Here is a 21,172-nt window from a genome sequence, read left to right on the forward strand (position 1 = left end):
GAAACTTTGTAATTTGGTTTATTAGCTGAAAAACGCATTTTTATCATGAAAAAGCAGTTTGAAGCTCCCCCCCCCTGTCTTCATTGTTCTCTATGGAGAGGGGAAAGGTGGAGGGAGATGAGGCACCAAAACAGGACAACAAAGAGTTAATTTTCAGCTACATCACAGGCTATCTCCTCTGAAGTCAGCACTGACCTTGCTGACCTCTGAATACCAGCTTTCACACAGGTCCCGCTGTATAATCCTTTGTTCTCTGCTCTCTGCTGACGACTAATCTCCCTTCTCCCCTCTCCATAGGTTACACAGGGCTCGACTGATGTAAAAGAGTTGAGATTTCCTGATAATGAGCAGTGAATAAGAGCGATGGGGGAAGGGGCGGGGCCTGGGGAAAGATACAGACATGCGACCCGGCCCCTTTCAAGGGAACCTGTCACACACACACCCCCCCCTCGCTGGTGCAGAGAAATATACTTACTGCTTCCACAAAGTCCCGGAGCCCGTCCCGCCGCAGAGATATCACCGTCCGAATATGAGAGATGAGTTTGACGCCCATAGAGAATGATGGCTCCAGTCATTCTCTATGGACGTCGGACTCATCTCTGGGGAGCGCGCGGCTTTGGGCAGGGATATCTCTGCAGCAGGACGGGCTCCGGGACTTTGTGGAAGCAGTAAGTATATGGGTCTGCATCGGGGAGTCAGCCGGGCTCTGCCCCGGCACAGGGGGGGTTACAGGTTCTCTTTAACGCCCGCAGCTCCGGCCCGAAGCATACATTACCTGCTTGGTGCAGCGGCTGTGTGAAGCTCCCGCCTCCCCTCGCTCCTCATTAGCCAATCAGTGGTGCCATGCACTGATTGTCTGATGAGGAGCGAGGAGAGCTGGGAGCCTCACACAGCCGCGGCGCCAAGCAGGTAATGTATGCTTTGAGTCGGGGCTGTGGGCGGCCGGGGGTTAAAGGGGGAAGGTCACATATCTGCAGCGGAATGAACCGCTGGGGGTATATGTGACCCCTTAGGTCTTCATTATACCTGAATCCGCAGCGGATTTTGCTGCAAACTCGCAGCTGAAATCCGCTGCGGATCCGGTACGTGTGAAGGCACCCTTAAAGGGTACCTATCATTTAGATGCCAGGATGACGGCAAACCTTGGTAGTTTCATAGTCCACTCTGAAAGCGAGCGGTGTATAAAACGGTCGGTAGCCGCATAGCCTTTGTAAGTGTATTACAATGCAAATCTATGAAGCTTTTTTAGCAGTTCCATACACTGCTCGTTTTGGAAGCGAATTACAAGCCTGCAAGGGTTTTGAAATGGTATCCTGCATGTGATCGAAATAATAAAGTATCAAAATATTGAAAATAAATATGGTATCACTAATTGCATGCACAGAATGAAGTTAAACATTGAAGGCTGAACCTACCACTTTCATTATAAGTGTATGGGGGAATCCCGAGTCTCCACTGACAGATGATGTCGGTGAATATAGGAGTTCGGCGTTGGATGGATAAACCTCTGCCAAAGCAGTCTGGGTGTGTCTTACCCTTTCCTCGCCATTAAGAATGCACAACCCCTTTAATTACCCTCAGTCCCCCCCCCTCCTTTCATCCTCAGCACCCCATGCGCAATAGGGACGTATTATAAATGTTAAAGGAAAAGTCCAGGTAAAGCAATTTTTTTAACAAGTGTTTCGGAGGCGGGAAGATAAAAGAAATAATGTGCTCTTACCTCCCCTGCTCCAGTGCTTGTGGCCGCATATCGCTGCTCTGGTCCTCAGGCATTTTCTGCTCTGAGCCGGGAATCTGGTCATGACACATGGCCACCAGTGCTGGAGCTGGGGAGGTAAGAGCACGTTATTTCTTTTATCCTCCCCCCTCCCCAGCATTTGTTAAAAAAACTAGCTTTGCCTGGACTTATCCTTTAAATAAGAACTAATTTGTGGCTTGACTATCTTTCTAACAGGCAAAGAATTTTAAATTTGGAAAAAGTTTGGACAAAGGTTCAATATGTCAACCAAAATTGCTTAACATAAAGTACAATGTGTGATAAATGTAGCTGGTCATTAAGATTTGTCCAAAGCAAAATACCTCTATAGGCTGGGTTCACACTATGTATATTTGAGGCTGTATTTGGTCCTCATGTCAGGTCCTCATAGCAACCAAAGCCAGAAGTGGATTGAAAACACAGAAAGGATCTGTCCACACAATGTTAAAATTGAGTGGATGGCCGCCATATAACGGTAAATAACTTCCATTATTTCAATATAACAGCCGTTGTTTTACAATAACAGCACATATTTGCCATTAAATGACGTCCATCCACTCAATTACAACATTATGTGAACAGATCCTTTCTGTGTTTTCAATCCACTCCTTGTTTTGGTTGCTATACAGCCTCAAACATACAGCCTCAAATATACGTAGTGTGAACCCAGCCTAAGGGTGCAATCACACGTACAGGATCTGCAGCTGATTTGATGATGATTTGATTTGCTTTGAATCTGCAACTCAATCTGCGCCATCAAATCTGCTGCAGGATCTGTACGTGTGAACGCACCCTAAGTTTGCTTTTATAAGGCACATATCCTGTTTCAGATGTTCAGTAATTAATATTTATCTCCTATCTTTTCCCACCCAGGGGTTGACATGGGCTGCCTATAGTGGACATAAGAACACAGTTTTAAAGATGCTGGAGCTGGGAGCCGACCTAAAGTTATCAACAAAAACTGGAAGTACAGCAGCTGATATAGCTAGACAAAATAACCATTTAGAGGTATGTCATCAACTTTAATTCCTGTTTGACTTGTAAAATACTTCTTTCTTGTACGCACAAATTTGAGTAATTACACAGTTATTGTAATGCAAGTTTCTAACTGTTTTAACTTCTTGTTTTAAACCAGTTAGGAGTGAAGTCTCATTCACATCAATTTGTGGGAGTCTGTTGCAAGATGTGTTGGGGGTAACTTATCAAAGATGCTCCCAAGTATAGTGCAGTAAACAAAATTTGGCCTGTTTTCACAAAGATATGTGCTTTCAAGCATGAAAGCAATGCAGGTACACCACCGTATCTGTTTGTTGCTTGTATTAATCAAAAACATATTAAACCTTCCTGAAACTTGAAGTGAATATGGCCTATACCTACTTTCACACAACTGAGTTGTGTTGAAATCTGTCAAGTTTAGTTCCCATGCTCACTGTCTATAAAGGCCTTATTACACCTTTTAGATTTTTACAGAAGTAAGTGCCAACCCCTCATTCCCCACTCACTGCACTGTGCTATTACACACACAGACAGCAATTGGGAAGCAGTGAGAGAGGCTGCCCGAATGATCCTTGGATCATTTGGGCAGCCTATTGGAGTCAGCAGTGATCTGCTGCCGCTGCTCTTGTTACACAGAGCACTTGCATACTATTGCTGATCGTTCAAAATGGTGAAAGACGCAAAACAGCTTTGTGATCCGGAGGTGTTGGCGTCTCCGCCATCTGCTCACCATGTTGATGGTTTTTTAAACAGAATGAATAAAAGATTCAGGGTGATTAACAGGGTGAGTGCACTCCTTTACCTCTTTTGTTGCTGCTCAAAGAGGAATCAGCGCCTGTGCGTGATTTTTAGCAAGCCTATGAGGAGTCCTACTTGTTATGCACACTGTGAGGAGGCAGTGGGCTCAGCACCGCAGGGTGGGCATCATCTGTGTCACAGACACAGTGTCTGTGATACTGAAAACATTAAAAAACACTTTTTGTAAGAATGAAGAAAGGGATGGCTAAAACAAAGGTAACATGTTTATTTATGTGTGCCCTGGCAGTGGTTTTGCAAGTAATTCTGTGTTGTGAGTTTCCCTTTTAAGACTCTAGTTACAGAAGGTATTGCATGTACACTTTTATTATGATTTACTGAATATCAGTGCCATCAGTTCATTAGCAAAGTGAAATTGTGTAGGTAAATCTATCACCTTTAAAAGGAAAAACTGAAATTAACACACAAAAAAAAAATAATGGACAATTTTTTTTTTTTATTTTTTTTTTTGTACATTGGTATGGGGGCTGCCATTTTGCCTTCACTGTTTTTAACAGCATTTAGTGACATGCTTTACAGCAAGCCTCATGGACGTAGATGATAATTGAGAGACTGTCCCCTTGAGATGAATGTGAAACATTACTGACGTGTTCATTTGAAGAGGTCATTCAACAGGGAGCTGTTAGTGTGTTATACTGGTGCTATCTACTGTCACAGGCTGCTGTAATCCTGCACAGATCACTTTACAGCAGTCTCCCCTTTAGTGTTGCACGATGCACCGAAATATCGATACTACTATCGATATTCCGGGCCGAAAAACAGTTCGATACCAGGATTCCTGGTATCGAAACTTTATGTTAAACTGCACAGTTTAACATAAAGTATAGCGCAGAGAACACGGCCGGCAGCTATATGAGCGCCGGCCGTGTTCTCTGTGTGCCGCCCCCTGCTCCCACCTGTCACCTCCTCAGCGCGCACCCTCTTCCCCCGTCGGCGCCAAATTCAAATAGCCGGCACATAGCTATTGCTAGTGCCGGCTATGTAACTATATAGATGCCGCTGTCACACTGACAGCGGCATTACCCCCCTCCTGAGCCCGCTCCATATACAGCGGGGGTCGGCTACTGTGTGTAGCAGACCCCCGCTGCTAATGACTGCGGGCAGAGCAGGGTCACGGGCTGGAGAGGGAGAGCGGTGTCCGGGAGAGGAGAAGGCTGGAGCAGGGGTCGGCAGGAGATGCAGCCACTACATCTGCACCGGACTATGAGGTGGTGGGGGCGGCAGGAGTGTGAGGAGGCGGGAGGCCGGGGCTATATGGCTACAACCCCTATCATCTCCCTGCTGGCTGGTGTGTTATATGGCTACAACCCCCATCACCCCCCCTGCTGGCTGGTGTCTGTTATATGGCTACAACCCCCATCACCCTCTGATTGTTAAAGTGTTACATGACTACAACCCCCATCCTCCCCGATAGCAGTTGTGTGTTACATGACTACAACCCCCATCCTCCCACCTGATAGCAGTTGTGTGTTACATGACTACAATCCCCATCCCTGGCAGCTGAAGTGTTATTGTCCATACTACCTGTCACTTTCCTGATCACGCACGGTAAACCGAGCAAGTGCAGAAACCACCCAATTCAGTACCCCATAAAAAGATGGTACTAAATAAAACTACAGATCACAGCGCAAAAATGCCCCTCACCCCCCAGCCAGACAGGCGGAGAGAGAAAAAAAAGTGAGTCGGAGTTGGGCAAGTTTTTATTTATTTTAAATAATGGGGACTTTATTTTTAAAGTAATAAAATTAGGGAACATAAATTGGTTCGTACTGACCTGAACCTGGGGGAGGGGGGGGGTCATTTCTATTCTTATGTTTTTTTTTTTGTTTTTTTTCCTTAAATATAATTTTTTAAGTATCAACTTGGTATCGAGCATTGAAAAAAAAAAGTTGGTATCGGTATCGAACTCAAAATTCTGGTATCGTGACATCACTACTCCCCTTACCACCATAGACACAGGAAGTCTCAGATTAAGTTTAAGTCCTAGTGGTGAGAAAAAAAAGTCCCTGTAGTGCACTTATATCATCAATCATTAGATTACATACACTGATCACATAATTGAAGAAAGCTGTTAAATAGGGCTTTCCAAGTGACAGAAAGGCATGGCCTAGGGTGCTTTGTGTCACCTCTCTCCTGCTGCTTGATGTACAAGCTGCGCTCAATGACTTAAAGGGGTACTACAGTAAGGAAAGAGTTGAAGGAAATCAGACACATCCCAAGGTGCTGACAGTGTGATACTAATGATAGTGCCCTAGTAGACATAATACCTTTTGTGCTTCAGTCCAATCTTTACTTTCTTACAGAAAAGAACAATAAGAGGAGCTTTGGTTCAACATTTGTGCTGCGTTCTGGCATGTCTCCCTGATTCCGCCTCCTTTTTATCCTTCAAGCCCCGATGGCATGTAAAAAAGTTGTGCATGCGACGTTGATGTGAAGGGACACGTGTGTCTTGCATCCTGAACCCATAGCCAGGAAAAGCGGCACATGTGCACTGAACGACTGAAGGCAATACCCTTGCGCCGCTCTTCCCGGCTACATTGATTGCTCCGATTAAGGATGCAGGATGTGCGCAGCCCTTGACATTAGTGATTATTCAGATAGAAGAGGGAGGAGGAAGCCGTGGAGAAGCTTGCCAGAGCGTGGCACGAACTCTTAGCCACAACTCCTCAGGTTAGTGTCCGAGTGCGGACAGATTCTCTTTATTCTTATTCAATCCCCACCCACAATCTAACCTGTTAGTAATAGGTTTCTATTTCATGAATTTGTCTGTTTGTCTGCACTACACCCTGACTCTCACCCTAAAGCTGCTGAAAATCCTTACTGCCTGGTCCACTTTGTCTCCACTCTTCTGTCCTTCCCCTCGCTTCTGAGGAAACGTCCTCTCCTTCTCTTCTGTGAGCCAGCCAAGCTGTAACACTTCTGTGACTGACTCGCACCTATCCGTGATCACCTTGCCAAAGCAGAAGCAGAATGAGCCAGTGGTTTGTGGATATCAGGCAGTTGACTCTGAGGTGATAAATAATTCCCCTGGTATCGGATTGACCATTTATGAAAGAGCCGGAGTCGGGAGTGGGTCCCTGATAAAATTCAGAAGTTTGAGTCGTGGCTTACTTACTCCACACATGTATTTCCCGCAGGGCTGTGGAGTTGGTAAGCCACGACTTCAACTCCTGAATTTTATCAGGGACTGACTCCTGACTTCGGCTCTTTCGTAAATGGCCAATCGCACACCTGGGGAATTATTTATCAAACTGGTGTAAAGTAGATCTGGCTCAGCAGTTTCTACTGCGACATACCCTACATGATCCTGCGGCGACTTCTGAGTGAGTAAGGCAAAGACATAAAGCAAGTTCTTTTCTTGTGTGCAGTGGATGCAGCTAGTCTCCGGCTACCACGTCCTGAACAACACACTACTAACTAAATATTCACCACTAACAATGCCAGATACAAGTGATTTAGGGGTCAGACAAAGGCCAGATTTATCAACTCTCTGTCAGCGGCAGTGCTCCTGAATTATCGCTGCCACACAGGAACTACCAGCTCAGCCTCTCAATGCCTGCAGCTGTGTCCCGCCTCACTCACTGATAGGACATCACAGGAACGTGGGACCATGAGCCATGATGCTGCACTACAAGGGCACAGGGAGAGGGAAATAGGGCTTTTAAATTTTGATCCCACAACCCCATGCCCTCAAGATTTTTCACTGTTGCCCAGAATACCCCTTCAACTTCTCCCCATCTCCTGCTCAAACACACACACAGATCTCTCCCCCCCCCCCCCCCCCACACACACAATGGATTCTTTCAACTTAGAAACAAACTGCCAAGTAGTGACCACCAACTCTTTCCTGACACCCCCCCCCCACCCCTTATCTAATAGGGCCAGTGCTTTATTACTGATATATGCTTCACCCTTTCTAATGAAATGAATGTGAGAAAGTGTTTTTTTGGTTTTAATAAATAAGGGTCTTAGAATGATAGACTATAAAATAAATTCATGTGGAAAATTTATTAAATTTTGAAAAAAAATTTGAAAGCTGGAGTCTGTACATCTTTCCCCCAAAACTAACTCTGACTCCACAGCCCTGGTGTTGTCATCATGTAAGGCTGAAATCTTAAAAGTTTAAATCTGGGGCTAGGAGCAGCGGAGACTCGTGGAAAAAGTGTCTAACAATTGGTGGGCGATCAGTGAGTGCACCTTTACGGGTTTTTGTACATTTTATTTGTTTTTATAGCTGGAATACCCCTTTAGCCATCTAAACAGTGGCCTCACTGGTAACACCATAGTGCTGTGAGTGTTACCAGTAAGGCTGAAGCTTCAATAGCTGTCTGTGCTGCAGTTTGATGTTATGTCCCATGCTCAGGATTTTAGCTGGGTTTGGGGACATAAGCCAAGCCCATCATGTCTATCGAGCTACAGGAGGGCGTGGTTACAATGCACAGTAAACCCTAGGCCAAGACTCTGTGACACTTGGACATGTAACATGTTACTTTTATGATCTATTGCATAGTTTTTTTTGATGTTCCATCTGAATAATCAGTTTTTCCTTTTAAAGATTTTTAGCATCCTGACATTTTCTGGAAACCTAAATAATGGAAAAACCAACATGAGTAAGGAGGAGGCAATGTATAGATATCTGAGAGAACAACCTGAGACTTCAGTGAACTATAGGCAAGTGATCTCATGTTCTTCTAATAATTCTTGAGTAAAATACTTGTTAGTATGAGACTAATTTAGCTTTTATTTTTTTGTGAGTACAAAAGGTCATAGAAATGTCCATGGTTTGTTGTAGTTGGATCATTTATAAAATAGCTTTTAAGCACTGCGGAATCTGTTGGCGCTATACAAATAAATATTATTATTATTATTATTAATATTAATAATAATAAACAGTACAATAATGTTGATCAAATACTGTATTTCGAACGCCCATTTAAATTTATAGCATTATTTGTGATTTTTGCTTACTTATGCTTTACAATTTGACAAACATTTTGACACACTGACCCAAATTTATCAATCTGTAACTCAGCACTGGTGTGATTTTCCCATAGAAGCCAGTCACAGCTCAGCTGTAGTCTCTGAACGAGCTATGCCAAAATCAAAGTATTGGTTTCAGGCAGATATGTAAACCTATATTACCCCCCCCCCCCCCCCCCCCAAAAAAAAAAAAAAAAAAAAAAAAAGACACTTTTTCTGCACTTACCCTCACTTCCGGGTCCATCTCTGTTTAAATTTCCTGCCAATCGCAGGTCCCCAAAGCTCAGGTTGGCATCTTCATCAGCAGAAGGGTAATTAAAACACAATACAAAGTTAATTTTGTACTGTGTTTAAATTGCCCGAACCCCCCCCAGAGTTGTCCTTTAACCCCTTAGTTAAGCAAAGGAGAAAAAAGACCAGCACAAATGTGCAGCACACCCATTAATAAGGTCTGGGCCTCTGATCGTCATCATGGCAATCCTGGGGGGCCTTTTGAAGGCCCCCGGAATTGCTAGGGTAAAGTCTCTACACAGCCATCTACACAGCTTGTTGCTGACATAGGCAATACACTGCACTACAGTAGTAGTGCAGTGTAATGTTACAGTGATCAAAAGATCACTGCTTAGTGTACACTAGTGTACAGTAATGTACACTAGTGTAAATGTGAAAAAAAAAAGTTTGCACTAAAACACACACAGAAAAATCCCCCCAGCCCCCCTTATAAAATGAATTATATTCCCTATACATAATAAAACATTACATGAAACCACCTAAAAAACATAAAACCTATATATGTTTGGTATCGCCACGTCCATAACAACCCAATCTATAAAACTCATGCTGTAAAAGAAAAATAGAAAAAAAACTGTGCCAGAATTGCTGTATTTTATCAATCCGCTTCAGAAAAGCCAGCTCTGAAACACGAAAGATAAGAACGCTATGGATCTTGCAATGTGGCAACAGTTTTTATCCTTTTTTCAGGAAGATATTTTCTATTGTACCAAAGTGGAAATAATTAAAAAAACCTATGCAAATTTGGTATCAACATAACCATAGTGACCCAGAAAATACAATAATTATGTTATTTTTACTGCATGCTGAATAGCGTATATTTGATATTTACAAAACAGGAAAAATTAATAATCATTTTTCTAATTTTTCATGATATTTTGAAGTTTTTAACAAAAAAAACACACAAGATAGTGACCAAATTTCCCCCCAATATAAAAGTACAATATGTCACAAAAAAATAATCTCAGAATCGCCAGCAAACATTAATGCTTTACAGCACTATAACTGCATAAAGGTCTGCAGGTCACATTTTAAAAATTTAGCTTGATCATTATAGCCCAAACTAGCTGCAGCACTAAGGGGTTAAATAAACTTTGTTTTAACTAAGAAAAAAATACTCAGAAATGCTCATTGCTAACTACTTTTAGTAAAAGTCTTAGAAAAAGGCAGTAGGAAATATTATGTATTATCCTTGACAGTACAGTATTCATATGTGAGCATCTTCCTCAAAAACTCCCCTTCTAGGCCTTTAGGTGGCAGTATTACTCTCTGAATGTCCTACTTGCAAATTTGTCTGTTAAAGCACAATTTGACGTGTTATACACGCACAGTTCCTTTCAGACTGCTACCGTTAGGTTTTGAAATCGGAGTTCCTAAGAAATAAGAGTTTTGCTAGGTGGAAATTTAATGCATGCATAAAGCATGCAAATGAAACTGTGGTACAGTATACATGTTGTAGCTTCTTTCCCAAAGGGGTACCCAGGACCCCTATTTTTGTGGTTAATAGTCAAAGTGGCCTAATTCCCACAAGGCTCTTGCCATCTATCCCCCAGATATGTAAAATTTTAATCACTTGTTTTGGTGTCCTCATTATCTGACAGCCCAAACCTTTTTTTTTTAGGTTTTGATTCACTGGGTTATATAAGGGCTTGGTTTTTGCAGAAGGAGCTATAGTTTTAATTCACACAACTTTGGGAAACATGACATTTTGATCAGATTTTGGGGTTTTGAAAAAAAAAAAAAAAGTATTTTGTATAATTTTTTTTTTAAGGAATTCACTATGCAGTATAAGGCTATGTTCACACACTGTATTTTTTTAGACAAGAACGCCCATTGACGATTGAGACGATGGCCGTTCTTTCCTTGAAATATTGTACTGCATCGTATTTTGAGGCAACATAACTGTATTTAACTATTTGTTCCGGCTTGGGGTTCACACAATGTATGGCTTTTCTGACGACTGTATATTGCATGGACTTCAGTTTACACTAGGCAGGGGCACGTTGCTATCGCTAAAATTGCAGACACACAAAAACACAAAGAATGCAACAGCTTACCGCTAATGCCAAGACACAGACCCAATACAGATATGAAAGTCGCTAAAAGCAACTGCTAAAAAAAAAAAAAATCTCCATAAAAATGAGGCTCTTGGCTTACCATTTTTCAGATAGTGTAAACCATCCCACCACAATAAGGTGGCCACATACCCGGAAGGACCCTACAATATGCTTTAGGCTCTCCATGGCATAGCATAAGTCTCTGTTCTGGGCATGCAGCATCCAACTAATACTGGCAACAAATAACCCCTAAAGTAGAGGCAGCCACTCCCCCTTTACTTTGCTGTGCACTCCACCCATCCCACCCAGGGGGGTTATTATTTTTGTCAGTATTAGTTGGATCCTGCATGCCCAGAGCATAGGATAAGGATAAAGTACAGTGTAGGTCCATTCCGAACATGAGGCCACCTTATCCCTGGTGTGATTGTTTACACTATTTGCAAATGATGTGCCAAGAGCCTCATTATATTTTGCAGTTTTTTTTAGCAGTTTGGGGGCTGCTTTTAGTGATTTTCTTATCTGTATAGGGTCTGTGTCTTGCCATTAGCGGTAAACTATTGCATTTTTTTGTGTATTTGTGTCAGAATATTATAGCACCTGTTCTAATTTCATCAGGATTGTGTCAGAATATTATAGCACCTGTTCTAATTTCATCAGGATTCCCTGAACGGATGGGAGCTCAAGAAATATTGATTCTTTCCTGATGCACATGAGTAAATCCTGACGATACTCCTGATAGTTTCCTGAACGTAATTACTGAGTACTGTCAGGAAACCGTGACGACATTTCTTGAAGCCTCCTGAAGGCCTTCTGATCAGGATGTGTGAGGGCGGTCTTTTTGTGGGGCGACTTGTGGTTTTTATTAGTACTATTTGTGTGGTACATGCAACCTTTTTGATCATTTTTGTTCCACTTTTTTGTAGGCAAGGTGATGAAAATCTGCAATTCTGCTTTTTTTTTAATATAGGTCATTACGAAATTTATGATATCAATTATTTATTTTATTTGTTTTATTATTTTTCACTTTTTGTGACTAATAAAAGGTTGTGTTTGCTGTTTTACTACACGGCATACATCCTTCTGTACTGCAGTGTAGTATGACTATCAGTATTACACTGACAGTTGTAGCCTGCACATTTGTGCATGGCAGGCCTGGATTTTACACAGTAGGGGAAGGAGGGGGTAGGTCCAACCCATTAGGTAGATAGGTCTTTAGAAAGTAGTCTCCCTATTAGGTAGTTGTTGCCCCCAATATATAGTTTACCTCAGTGTGCTGATGTCCTCTGTTGGTAGTTTACCTAGAATATAGTTTTATCCAATGGGTTTCCTGTGTTTCCTGACTGTTGGACCTTTTTGTCAAGATTAAGAGCAAAACAAAAAAAAAAAAACTTATCGCTTTCTGGACACACACAATGATCTCACGCACTGTGTGCATGTGTCCTAAACCATGACATACCTCTAGTGAAGGCTCTGACATCTTCAAAGCCATTGGCTAGTGCAATCTTATATCTGTCAGTACTTTGAGGACGTGCATAAAGTTAGTCACTGTCATTATCAATAAATTGTCATTGTATAAGGCATTTAAAAAGGTATTGATTGGTTTCACTGCTGAGACTCACTGTGGTCAGGAGATATAGCTGGGGAGAGAGCGTGTCAGCAACGCAATCCACTCTGCAGCGGCTCATTAATTCTGACAGCGTGGTCTCAGGCTTACGGTGTGTTTACACAGAGAGAATTATCTGACAGATCCTTAAAGCCAAAGCCAGGAGCAGACTATAAACAGGGAACGGGTCATAAAGGAAAGAATAAGATTTTTCCTCTTTTCAAATTCATTCCTGGCTTTGGCCTCAAAAATCTGTCAGGTAAATCTCTGTGTAAACGCAACATTATGGTGCTTTTACACAGAGAGATTTATCTGACAGATTTTGGAAACCAAAGCCAGGAATGGATTTGAATAGAGGACAAATATCAATGTTCCCTTTATGACCTGTTCTCGTGTATAGTCTGTTCCTGGCTTTGGCTTCAAAGAACTGTCAGATAAATCTCTCTGTGTAAAGTCACACTAACATTGTTGGAATTAACCGATCAAGAGATCCAGCTAGTGAGGGGATCTCACTGCTGCCAAACTCTGTCTCCCCGGCTAGGTTACAGCAGTAAGACTGCATTCACATGTTCCGCGTTCCTCATGGAACATGGACATAAAATGCCTGTAACGGACTTCCCCGCCCGTTCAGCATCTGTGATAACATGCTGAGATGGGGCAACTGTACAGATATGCGCCACGCTGTAATGACAGCACTGCGCTGTAATGAATCAGCCGTGCGGAGCTGTCATTACAGTGCAGCGCATATCTGCACAGTTTCCCCGCTCCCAGCATCTTATCACAGATGCTGCCTGGGCGGAGGAGAAGTGCGTTACAGGCATTCCACGTCCGTGTTCCGTGCGGAACACTGAACATGTGAATGTAGCCTAATGGTGTGTTAACACAGACAGATTTATCTGACAGATCTTTGAAGCCAAAACCAGGAACAGACTATAAACAGGGATCAGGTCATAAAGGAAAGACTGGGATCTATCCTCCTTTCAAATCCATTCCTGGCTTTGGCTTCCAAAATCTGTCAGATAAATCTTTCTGTGTAAACGCACTCTAAGATCTACCTGTTGCCTATAAGTGTGCTCTGAGTAGATCTTACATTGCTTAAAAACTTTTTTTTGAAAGTCCTTACTGGACGAAGAATATTTACATGTGAAGCACTAACTTCAGCATGTGTTGGGATTTGTAAAGAAACAAAACGTTGCAAATTTATTTACTACATTTATTTACTATTGCACTGGTACTTTTTTGTCAATCATGGAAAACACCCTTGAAGTTGGTTGGCAGTCACATTAAGGGCCCTTTCACAAGGACTGTGTCAGGAACATTGCTAGAAGCGCTCCTGCAGCTGACAATTGGCCCTTGTAAAAGTGACAGCGATCAATCCTCCGCTGCTCTTGTCTTTTGAGTCGGTTTTAAAATTTATACTCATCTGCTGCATTTCTTTTATTGCAAACAAGGTTAGGCTAGCCGATAATGATAAAGGGAAACTGACAGCAGATATCTATATATCTTCAGGCCCTGCCTCCTGACTGTCAATCATTCTGAAAGAGGTGGGGTCTGAAGATACAGCTGGTGGCCGGAGGACTGGAGAGCTGGATTGTAAGCAGTGCAGATGGTAGGTATACACCACTTTTTGATCTGGAAACTGAATATACATATCTGTACTTTCAGTTTCAAGGGCATACAAAAATCGTTCATACAGCCTGACCACTCGATTTGTTGTGCCATGTAAAAGCACTACAAACAAACGCCAATCTAGCTGAATGGTGCTCGTTTGAGGCCCCTGCAGCCCACAAATCTTTGTCTAAAAGACCTTTACTTCAAAATTAAAAGCAGTGTTTGCCAATAACCACTAGCTAAGTGTGATTGCTAAAGGGCCTATTTGGTAGGGTATTACATTTTACATGTTTTTTCCACTGCCCCTAAATTCTCAGTTTGCTTTTGTTTTCTTTATTCATTCATTCTCTTTATTTTTATCTCAGTGTTAATGTGGTATCAATGGTATTTTTATTGTTTTAGTTGCTCAACCTCCAGTGATTTAGAAGTTTTTTTGCATGGCTTGGGGCTGGAACACCTGGCAGAATTATTTAAGGTAAAATTTGGTTGATTGTGTTTGTTTAAAGAAATTTTTAACATTGAACATGAACAAAAGATATTGCAGTCCTTTCACCCTTTTTGTTTCTATTTTGTTTAAGGCGAAAGTCCTACAAAAATTATTTTTAAAGTATTCTATTGCCCCCCAATATTACGGGAAATGTTTTTTTCCCTGCACTTACTACTGCATCAAGGCTTCACTTCCTGGATAAAATGGTGATGTCATGACCCGACTCCCAGAAGGGACATTGAGGGACCCAGGGCACTGGAGGGACACTGAGCATCCCCCTGCCATCATCCTTTCCAGCAGCCACAGCCCACACAGCTCTGGGAGTCGCGTTGTGACATCACCATTTTATCTAGGAAGTGAAGCCTTGATGTAGTAGTAAGTGCAGGGAAAAAAGTACTTTATGTGCATTTCCCATTATAAGTGTATATTGGTGATTTGTATAACTTTTGGGGAGCAATACAGTACTTTAATAACATTTTTTGCTACACTTCTCCTTTAACCCCTTAAGGACCGGGCCTGAAATGGCCTTAAGGACCGGAGCAAATTTTATGAATTTGACCAGTGTCACTTTATTCATTAATAACTTCGGGATGCTTTTACCTATCCGGCTGATTCTGAGATTGTTTTCTCGTGACATATTGTACTTCACATTTCTTGTAAATTGGAGTCGATACTTATAACGAATCTTTATGAAAAAACCCAAAATAGCGTGAAAAATTGTGAAAAAATGCATTTTTCCAACTTTAAAACTTTTCTGCTTATACAGAAAGTGGTTATACCACATAAATTATATATTAAATAGCATTAGCAACATGTCTACTTTATGTTGGCGGCATTTATTAAACTATATTTCATTTTTTTTAGACAATAGGAAGCTTAAAACATTAGCAGCAAATTTCCAAATTTCTGTAAAATTTCAAAATCAGATATTTTTAGGGACCTGTTCAGGTTTAAAGTGTATTTGAGGGGACTGTGTGTTAGAAAGCCCCACGAAGCACCCCATTTCAGAAACTGCACCCCCTAAACTCTGCAAAAGCACATCCAGAAAGTTTTTTAACCCTTTAGGGGAGTCACAGAAATAAAAGCTAAGTGTGTAAGAAATTTGAAAATTTTAATTTTCTGTGCAGAGATTTTATTGTAATCCAATATTTTTCATAATTATAAACCTATTACCAGAGAAATGCACCCCAATATTGATTGCCCCGTTTCTGCAGTTTATAGAAATACCCCATATGTGGCCCTATTGCGCTATTTGACGCAACCACAAGCCTCAGATATAAGGGAGCGCCTAGTGAATTTCAATGGCTCCGTTATTTTTGGTCATTTTTGACTGTACCACTTCAGGTTGGCAGAGGCTCTGGGGTGCCAAAACCTAAAAAAACACCACTAAAGGGACACCATTCAGAAAACTACACCCCTCAAGGAATGTAACTAGGGGTGCGGTGAGCATCTGGACCCCACAGGTGCTTCACAGATTTTCCAAACAATATGGCTTGAAAAAAGACTAAAGTATTTTTTACACTAAAATGTTGTTCTAGCCTTCAATTTTTCATTTTCACAAAGGGATAAGAGGAAAAAAAAAACACAAAAAATGTAGCGCAGTTTCTCCCGAGTACGGAAATACCCCACATGTGGACATAAAGTGCCAAGCGGGCGCAGGACGAGCCTCCAAAGGGAAGGAGCGCCAATTGGCTTTTGGAAGCTGGATTTCACTGGAATGGATTTCAAGGGCCATGTCGCATTTACAGAGCCCTCGTGCTGCCAAGACACTGGAAACCCCCCACAAGTGACCCCATTCTGGAAACTACACCCCTCAAGGAATCTAACAAGGGGTGCAGTGAGCATATGGACCCCACTGGTGACGGGCACAAATGTGGAAAAATGTGACGTGAAAGTGAAAATTTTCATTTTTTCACTTTCATGGCACAAATGTGCCCGTCATCCAGGGGTCCATATCCTCACTGCACCCTTGTTAGATTCCTTGAGGGGTGTAGTTTCCAGAATGAAGTCACTTGTGGGGGGTTTACAGTGTTTTGGCAGCACAAGGGCTCTGTAAATGCGACATGGCGTTCATCATCCATTCTAGCCAAATCCAACCTCTAAAATCCAAATGGCGCTCCTTCCCTTCAGAGGCTTGCCCTGCGCCCACATGGCGCTTTATGTCCACATGTGGGGTATTTACGGACTCAGGGGAAATTGCTCTACACATTTTGTGTTTTTTTTTCTCTTTTAACCCCTTGTGAAAATGATAAATTCAAGGCTAGACCAACATTATAGTGTAAAAAATTTAATATTTCATTTTCACGCCACATTGTTCCACATTTGTGCCCGTCACCAGTGGGGTCCATATGCTGACTACACCCCTTGTTACATTCCTTGAGGGGTGTAGTTTCCATAATAGGGTCACTTGTGGGGGGTTTAACTGTCTTGGCAACACAGGGGCCTTTTGAATGCAACATGGCCCCTCGAAATCCATTCCATCAAAATCCAGCCTTCAAAAACCTTTGGAGGCTTACCCTGCACCCGCATGGCGCTTTATGTCCACATGTGGGGTATTTCCGTACTCAGGGGAAATTGCTCTACACATTGTGTTTTTTTTTTATCTTTTAACCCCTTGTGAAAATGAAAAAATCAAGACAAGATCAATGATTTAGAGTAAAAATTTTAAAAAAATTACACTAAATGTTGGTCTAGCCTTGATTTTTTTCCATTTCCACAAGGGGTTAAAAAAGAAAATGAACACAAAACGTGTAGGGTAGTTTCCCCTGAGTACGAAAATACCCCACATGTGGACATAATTTGCCATATGGGCACAGGGCAAGTCACCAAAAGGACAGAGCGCCATTTAGAGGCTGGAATGGGGGATGGAGGCCATGTCGCAATTACAAAGCTCCTGTGCTGCCAGAACAGTAGAAAACCCCCCACAAGTGACCCAATTCTGGAAACTACACCCCATAAGGAATCTAACAAGGGGTGCAGTGAGCATATGGACCCCACTAGTGATGGGCACATGCGTAGAACATGTGCCGTGAAAATAAAAAATACCATTTTTTTCATTTTCACGTCCCCAAATGTGGCCGTCACCAGGGGGCCATATACCCGCTGCCCCACTTGTTAGATTCCTTATGGGGTGTAGTTTCCAGAATGGGGTCACTTGTGGGGGGTTTCTACTGTCCTGGCCGCACAGAGGCTTTGTAATTGCATCATGGCATCCTCTAATGGGAATGGCGGCCATACCTACTTAGCTGTGGAAAAGGGACAATTCTAATTTATTTGGGGGTATTAGGCCAATTATTAGTTTATAAGGTTGAAAATGACAGGTGTCCATCAAATTCAACCTGTGTTGATCCAGAGGAAGGCAAAAACCCCTCGTGAGGCAGACGACAGTAGCCTCATCACAGGGGAAAAATTCCTTCCCGACTCCATAATGGCGATCAGAATAATCCCTGGATCAACGTGACCCCTGAAATAGGAATAAGGGACAGAATTTAGATAATGTAGAACCCCAATGACGTGTGGTGCGCCTTGGAGCGATCCAGTATGCAGAGGCCGGGGGGATCAGGACAGGTGTCACACTGGAAAATGTTGTCCTTCCTGATCCCCCTGTTACCCCACACTCTGCACTTCTTCTGGGGTCTCCCTTTCTCCAGTGTGGGGGACGTCACCTGGAAAATGTTGTCCTGGTGCGATACGGGGTCCTTCATATCCAGAAGCGCTGGGTCCGCTCCATGACTGCTAAATATTAGGGCTCTATTACTACTTCTGATATGTTCGGATCGTGCCGCAAGCTACAGTAGCTCAGGCAGCGAGGGACCAGAAGAGGGGGTGCTGGTATAAAAGTTATCCCCGTACAGGTGGTAACCTTTATCCAGCAGTGGGAAGATCAGTTCCCGGACGATGTCCCCACTAACTCCGAGGATGGGGGGGGGGAGTGGGCATCTGGGGGCTGGATTCGAGTGTCCCTTCCTTCATACACTCTAAGGGTACGTGCACACTGCGGAATCGCGAAGGATAACCCTTTGTGCATTCCGCAGTTGGCACCCGCCGGCGGACTGATGCAGGCGCACGTCTCCGTCCGTGTCGTAGACTCCATTCTATGCACGGGCGGATTCCGCTCTGCGTCCAACGTGTTGATGGAATGACGGATGATGGAATCCGCCCGTGCATAGGATAGAGTCTATGACACGGGCGGAGACGCGCCCCTGCATCAGTCCGCCGGCGGGTGCCAGCTGCGGAATGCACGAAGGGTTATCCTTCGCCATTCCGCAGTGTGCACGTACCCTAAATCTGTAAGTGTACCCTGAGGTACTCTCACAGAGTTTGTATAATTTCACACCATACCGTGATCTCTTATTGGGACGGTACTGGCAGAAAAGACGTGTCTGGGGGGCATTGTACGCTACTCTACTCCCAGACACGTCACTGGATGATGAGGAGGATGAGGATGAATGGAGGAACAAAGGACCCCCCATTCATCCTCACTGGCTGTTTCGGTGTCTGAGGCAATAATAACGTATGCGTCCGATACCGAAAACACCCTGGGGGCCATCTTTATATGGGGATTGGTATATAGGGTATGTAGTGGTGTAGTGTAAAACTTTATTCAATGTAGTGTGGTGTAATGTAGTGTTTTTTTTACGTGTTTTTTACAGTAAGTATACAAAAAAAACCTACGCCAAAAATGGTGTTGCTGATAAATGCCGCACTTATGTTCGGCACTTATCAGCAGACCGTGGCAGTAGAATATAGAAAAAAAACACCCTACGCCAAAAAGGAGGAGTTGCTGATTAGCAGCGCACTTTTGTGCGATGCTGATCAACACTCAGCGGCGATAGGGTGCGGAAAATAGAAAAAAAAAAAATTGGGAAAAAAAAATTTTTTTTACTACATTCTGAACATCCCTGTAGTGGCTGGTACGTGTATTACACTTATCAGCCGCTAGGGGGCAGCAGAGCGCAAGATCCGAAAATAGACGACGCTGGAGCCGGAAAAATACGAAAAAAGACGACGCTGGAGCCGGAAAAAGCCGATCGGGACTCACGGAAGAAGCCGAAGTCCCGACAAGATGAAGAGGACGCCGGGAACCCGGAAGACGCCGATCAGGACCCCGGGACAGGTGAGTAATGTACAAATACCTGCTCTGGACCCCTCAGCTACCTAGCTGAGGGGTCCGGAGCAGGTATTTATTACTTGTGGGGACTTTGATCGCCGTGAACGGCCGGCCGGCTGGCCGGCCGTTCACGGCGATCGGGACGGTGGTACCGTGACCACCATTACTTTTTACAGTAATGGCGGTCGGTGCCGTCCTCGGACAGCACCGACCGCCATTTTTTTCCGGGTCATCGGGCCACCGATGGCCCGGAAAGGTTCCGATCGCCGCTATGGGCTTATCAGCCAATAGCGGCGATCGTCGGCATGGGGGGGGGGTTAACAACCCTCCATGCCGACAGGGAGAGATGGCCTGCTATGTATTATAGCAGGCTATCTCCCCCGATCGGGACCCGGCCGGCCGCGGCGCCCGTTTAAAGGGCGGACGTACCGGTACGTCATGGGTCCTTAAGTGACAGTGATCCATGACGTGCCGGTACGTCATGGGTCCTTAAGAGGTTAATAAAAGATATAAAGAAATTGCCTGTGTGCCAGATCAGTGACACTTAGCTGCAGCAGGAACCTCCCCACACCCTGTCTTAAATCTCCACATGTCAGGGTTCATATGTACCCATAGCGTCACTGATTTGGGAGCTTTTTTTGTCTTCTAGGTGCAGCACCCAAAATGCCAATATGCCAACTGGCTGTCACTGCTGCTCAGTTCTCAATGAGTATAGCCTGCTGATGCTCCATTTTCAGTTGAGCAAAGGTTTTCATCTAGAAACCAATGGCATTGATTGCTGGGAAACATATTTGGAGTCTGGGGCAGGAGGATAGATGGAATCCTCTTTAAGGTTATGTGCACACTACGGGATACGTGTGGAACTTTTAAGCGACATTAACGACATGTCAATTTTTTTGGGCGGACAGCGGATTTTGTTTGAGATTATCATCGAGTCTATAGGGCAGGCAGAACTTCAAGCAAAGTACGCCGTGCAAACTCTGCTTGAAAGTTATGCCCGTATTCCGTAGTGTGCACATACATTTGTTCCATCTAGTCTGCCCTTTTAGTATTTCTTTTCTTATTTTCTTATGATAGATATACAGTATGTTTATCCCAGGCAGGTTTAAATTCAACCACTGTACTTGGAAGTTTGTTCCGAGTAACTTCTACTCTTTCAGTAAACTAATATTTCCTCATGTTGCTTCTGATCTTCCCCCTACTAAACTCAGATTGTTTTCACTTGTTCTTGTGTTCAGTATCCTATTATTCCACCCCCACCCCCCAAAACTTTTTAGCATTTTAACAGGCTTGTTATTTTAAGAGCAGTATGTCAGTATGTCAAGACTGAGTTTAAATTTGCCTATTATACCTAATAAGAACTGAATAAGACATGCTTATCCCCACCCAGTTAACAGTGTGAGTCCAGAGAAAGGAACTAAACAAACTCCTATCAGTAGAGGCAATGGAATTGACCTTAAAGTAT

General features: G+C 43.3%; 1 protein-coding gene across 1 annotated transcript in view; it reads left to right on the forward strand.

Annotated features, from left to right (window-relative positions):
• Positions 1-1,807: 1,807 nt before the first annotated feature.
• Positions 1,808-21,172, forward strand: part of LOC138778626 (ankyrin repeat, SAM and basic leucine zipper domain-containing protein 1-like) — a 63,552-nt gene continuing 44,187 nt past the window's right edge. The window contains exons 1-4 of the mRNA XM_069956473.1: positions 1,808-1,834; positions 2,630-2,764; positions 8,124-8,239; positions 14,513-14,585. Of these exons, the coding sequence (XP_069812574.1) occupies positions 1,808-1,834; positions 2,630-2,764; positions 8,124-8,239; positions 14,513-14,585 (351 nt within the window). The remainder of the gene's footprint in view (positions 1,835-2,629; positions 2,765-8,123; positions 8,240-14,512; positions 14,586-21,172) is intronic.

Source organism: Dendropsophus ebraccatus, unplaced genomic scaffold, assembly GCF_027789765.1.
Source record: "Dendropsophus ebraccatus isolate aDenEbr1 unplaced genomic scaffold, aDenEbr1.pat pat_scaffold_664_ctg1, whole genome shotgun sequence".
Lineage (NCBI taxonomy): Eukaryota > Metazoa > Chordata > Amphibia > Anura > Hylidae > Dendropsophus > Dendropsophus ebraccatus.